The following is a 5,101-nucleotide window of genomic DNA, read 5'->3' as shown; positions in this document are numbered from 1 at the left end:
AAAGCCAGGTCCCAGGCTGACAGTCACGCCTGCAATTGACGGGTGATTAAGCACCAAACCCAGAGGCGGCCTGACACAGTGAGACCTAGGAACTTTAAATCCAAACTAAACTCCTATAAAAAAGGAAGGGTGAGATGAGAGACTTTGGGTAACGTTCTGCTATCAACATCAAGGAGCATCGGTGCGCGCCCGACAGAGACCTGGCTCCTCCTCGTGCTCAGCTTTCCTGGCCAGTTAGCTGTCACGAGCTACGATCCCAAGCTGCGAACTCAAACTACAATCAGGACTGGTAACTATCCAGCAGCTGCAGAACATTTTGGTGTGTGTGTGTGTGTGTGTGTATGTGTATAAGCATTGAGGTATTTGCTAATAGTTACAGATTAATAATAAATGTGGCATCTTTGCCTTGACCCCTAAAACGATCCTGTATAAGTTTGTGGGACAACAAGGGCACTGCTCTACAATCATCTGAAGTGGAGCAAGCACCCACAGAGATAGCACTCAAAGAAGAGGTTACTCACTTTGTGCAGTAACTGAGGTTCTTTGAGATGTGTGTCCCTGGGCGTGCTCCACTACCCACCCTCCTCCCCTCTACTCCAGTTTGCAGTAAGGACTCTATGGTAGAGAAGGAACTGAGGGGGTTGGGTTCTGTGCATGCTAGTCAAAGCGGCAATTGTGCACACACAACCTGCGCGGAGATTGCTACCAAAAAATCTCAGATCAACAGTGCCAGGACACCAACACCTGAAGTGGAGCACCCACAGGGACACACATCTCGAAGAACCTCAATTACTGCACATCATTGCACACATTTCTCCCCAGCTGTTCCCGGGGCGGGGGGAGGAGGCAAGATTTGCCGTCCCACCAGCACACCCCATTGATCAGATCCTGGGCATTAGTACTAGACCAGGGACGCAGATCTCCATTGCAGCTGTGCAGTCAAGTCAAGGAAATGGTGCAAAACCCTAAAAACAAGAGGCAACACATTTGGTTTTGACTATATTTCCAGTATTAATTCATTATAAAGGAATCTGAAAAAACCCAGGGCTTTAAGACCCAGCAGGAGCCAATAGTCTGTTTGTCTTTCTCTTCTGTTGTTTTAGTTATAGCCTCTCTTGTGCTGCTATCTCTTTAAATCCATAGGCTGTAGCTTTCAGTGGTCCTTTGACTTTGTCTCTGCTTGGGAAGAATTGGAACATTCCTGGTTGAATATGGGAGCTGCTAGAGGCTGAAGCTTCCTGCAGGGTCCAAATACCTGAAGAGTGTTCTGATTCATTTAGAGCCTCATCTTTGAATTGAACTCAGTAGGAGTCTTTTGATGGACTTCAATAGGCAGTAGATAAGTGCCTTAAACATCAATTTATATTGAATGGGAGCAGGTAGAAAGAGTTATCTTGCTCTCTGTGTGTGTGTGTGTGTTCAGTACTCCTGACAGAATGGGCGCAGAATTCATATGGCCCACATATTTCTGTGCCCCCTGCACAGAAGAACACAAAAGAAATCTGCAGGGGGACGCGTCTCTTCCCCAGCAGCCCAGGCAGCGCGTCTGTTCCAGCATGCCTGGAATAGCCTCAGAGACGCAGATCACTGCAGGAGGAGAGAGGCTGGGTGTGTGTGCCTGTGGGGGAGACGTTGGTCACCGTCAGGGGGTGCGGCTGGCCAACGAGTGAGAGAGACTCTATCCCTCTCGTTTGATACTGTGGCTCGAGGGGCGTGGAGCAGGGTAGGTCTTTTTGTTATGCAGGAGGAAGGCTCTGTCCCCGAGGCAGAAATGTAGCAGCCTGCCTGCCTAGTAACATGTCTGTAACTTCTTGCGAATTGTAAAAAACACGTAATTAAATATTAATATCATGTTACTAAAAATTGTTTTTAAGTTAAAGAAAATAGCTTTTGTAAAAAAAAATACATTTTTTAATGTTGCTGTTGATGATTAATTGATCTAATTCTCTGAGGCAGAAATGTAGCAGCCTGTCTGCATAGTACCATTGTTAATGATCTTATTGTTAGTTAACTGTTCCCATTCTCAGTCAGTTTTAATTTTTTGTGTGCAGAATTTTTAATTTTTTGGCACATAATTTTTATTGTTTTGGTACAGAATCCCCCCAGGAATAGTTCAGAGAACAAATAGTTACGGGCCTGATTCTGCAATGTGTCACGTACCTTCTGGGAGGTGCTGAGCACTCTTTGCTCCCATTGATTTCAATAGGCATTGGGAGCACTCAGCATGTCTCAAAAGGTCCTCAGCATGTCACAGTATTGGGCCCATTGATTGGAATGTTCATGAATTAATCAACTGTCACCACTTTTTCCAGCCCATTTTCTAAACTGCTAAGAAAATTTGGGTGCAACTAACTGTGTGTCACTTCTCCCCACTCTGATTGCAGGGTGATTCAGGGGGCCCGTTGCAGTGCTACAGGGATGGTCGCTGGCAAATTCATGGGATTGTTAGTTATGGGATTGTCCCCTACTGCAACACCTATCAGAAGCCTACAGTCTTCACACGGGTATCTGCGTACATCGACTGGATCTACAATGTAAGTTCCTCCAAAGTTAATGGTTTAAATTCATCTTGGATGTACTCCCATGCAATTAATGGAGTAATATCAGAGATAAGTTTGACCCACTCCATTCATTTATTACATTAAGAACAGAATTAAGAAACTTTGAAAGTTTAAAATCCAAAATGCGTTGGCCTTATTTTTGGCACATTCAAATAAATTTAATGAAGGAGAATGAATGCAGTCACTGTCCGGAAATATTAGGATTGAAATACAGTAACTCCTCACTTAAAGTCATCACAGTTAATGTTGTTACGTTGCTGATCAATTAGAGAACATGCTCGTTTAAAGTTGCGCAATGCTTGCTGTGCAAGGGGCGGGGAAGAGGGGTGCTAATGGCAGCGTGCCCCCCTCCCCCCGCTCCTGCCTCCAGCTCCTGTACCCCATTTCCACAGCATGGGGTGGGGACACAACAGGGCTCAGGATGGAGGGAGCTTGCTGGCAGCAGTTGCTGTCTCAACTGCTGATCTATTTAAAAAGGCAATGTACTTAGAGTGGGGTCGACATATTAAAGGGGCAATGCACACCTCTCTCTCTCTCTCTCACGCACACTATGTGTGTATCTCTCTCTCTGCCATGCTGTCTCCCCTCCCTCCATTCCTGCTGCCTTGTAGAGTGTGAGGCTACATTAACAACAATGTGTTAACCTTGAGGGCTCAGTCGAGTGCTAGTTCATCATTTAGCAGTAAGGCATTCCCTGGGAAATATCCCACCCTCTTCCACCCTCTGACTTCACCACCTCAACCAAGCTTCACAATCATCATTGCTGTGTACAGTATTAAATTGTTTAAAACTTATACTGTGTATATGTGTGTGTGTATATATAGTCTTTTGTCTGGCGAAAAAAAATTCCCTGAACCCTAACCCCCCCTCCATTTACATTAATTCTTATGGGGAAATTGGATTCGCTTAACATCGTTTCGCTTAAAGTTGCATTTTTCATGAACATAACTACAACGTTAAGTGGGGAGTTACTGTACAACACTTAAGGCTGGCAAATCCTGCTTGGTATGAAATCTGATCAATTAGGCTTTACCCGCACAAGGCAAAAAGACACTGCAACAAACCATTGGTGTAATTCTATGGCCTGTGTCATGCAGGAGGTTAGATTAGCTGATCATACTGGTCCTTTTTTGCCTGAAGATCCATGAATTACCTGGTATATTTTGAGACTGACACCTGTACAATGCTTTGTGCACACATACAGCAGCCATCCCAGGTGATTATGACAAGCATGGTTGTACCAGGTGGTTATGATATCTGGGATGAGGTCTTTAACTCGTGTTCCTCAGGAATCCATGCAGTCTCCTATTGTATCTCTGAATCCAATCTGGGGCAATAGAGTTGTAGACTGTATCTACAAATGCACAAGTGCTGTAGCTACCCCAGTTCAGCTGATTCCCACAATGCAGTCAATGCCTGGGGTTTGCAAATGTCCAAAGATCCCTTGCTCCCAGCAACATTGTGTACCACAAGGGGCATCTGCTTCAAGGGTCACAGGAAAATGCCGTAGTACAGGATGTGCTGTGTACCAGACTTCCATAGAAACAAGATGGATGTTCTAAACCATTATGAATAAAAACAGGACAACCATTTATTCCATGAGATGGCTGTCTCTGCAATGCATCCCTCTCACCTAGTAAAAATAGGCGCTGGGGAGCCAACTTTCAAAGGGTTTAATGGAGTCTTATCTGCACTACACCAATTACAGTCAACAGGAGATAGGACAAAACCCAATGGATTCATTTGAAGTAACTTACCCTTTAGTTGGAAAGTGCCCGTGACTAACCTGAACTCTGTATATTTGGAAAGTTGTTGTCTTCTTATCGGATTTTTAGCCCCGCTTCAGCTGCATTTGGAAGCCTGGTGGATCCAGTCCGCTGGGAATTCCCCTAATATGGGAGAACCCCTTGCTGGTATAAAGCTAGCATAGCTAGCCATCTTCTGGCCTCCCTCAACCCTGTGGCACAGGGGACATGCCAAAGACATGACTGTGATGAAGAGGGCATGGCTCAAGCGCTGCCGTACAGGGGCAATTCCCGGCAGGTGGAACAGCCCTAAAACTGCTCTAATTTGCACCAGGAGTTGAACCAGCCCCACCAGCTCCATATGGGAGAACCCAGGGATGGAATATAGTCTCATTTGCCCCCCCACGCTCCTGAGCTCTGCAGAATGGAGGTCTGGCACAGCTGAGGAATGGCCTATTCAGTCATTTAAAAATAATGTAAGAAGAAAACTGAATATATTCTGTACTGAATCCATTTCTCTGTTGTTTTTCAGACTATGGAGAATAATGGTGGATATTAAGGAAGGATCAGTTTGTACATGAACGTGAACTACTGTTTGAACGAAAAGATATGCCGGTTAATTAAATTTCTCTCTCTCTTATGGTCACATTAATAGAATGGGTTGGCTGCAATAATAATAAAGCAACAATGAATTCAAAACCTGTAGGACGGTGCATTCCATATTCAATGTTGATAAATGCAAAGTAATGCACATTGGAAAACATAATCCCAACTAGACATATAAAATTAGCTGTT

The 5,101-nt window shown here is 44.6% G+C and overlaps 1 protein-coding gene across 1 annotated transcript in view; it reads left to right on the top strand.

The window, feature by feature from the left end:
- LOC112117953 (chymotrypsin-like elastase family member 1) overlaps nucleotides 1–4,865 on the top strand; it is a 16,935-nt gene extending 12,070 nt beyond the window's left edge. Inside the window, exons 7-8 of the mRNA XM_024216086.2 lie at nucleotides 2,385–2,597; nucleotides 4,839–4,865. Of these exons, the coding sequence (XP_024071854.2) occupies nucleotides 2,385–2,597; nucleotides 4,839–4,865 (240 nt within the window). The remainder of the gene's footprint in view (nucleotides 1–2,384; nucleotides 2,598–4,838) is intronic.
- The last annotated feature ends 236 nt before the right edge of the window (nucleotides 4,866–5,101 follow it).

Source organism: Terrapene carolina, unplaced genomic scaffold (genome assembly GCF_002925995.2).
Source record: "Terrapene carolina triunguis isolate 2854851 unplaced genomic scaffold, T_m_triunguis-2.0 Scaffold111, whole genome shotgun sequence".
NCBI lineage: Eukaryota > Metazoa > Chordata > Testudines > Emydidae > Terrapene > Terrapene triunguis.
The sequence above is the reverse complement of the archived record's forward strand: the minus strand, read 5'-3'. Positions and strand labels throughout refer to the sequence as shown.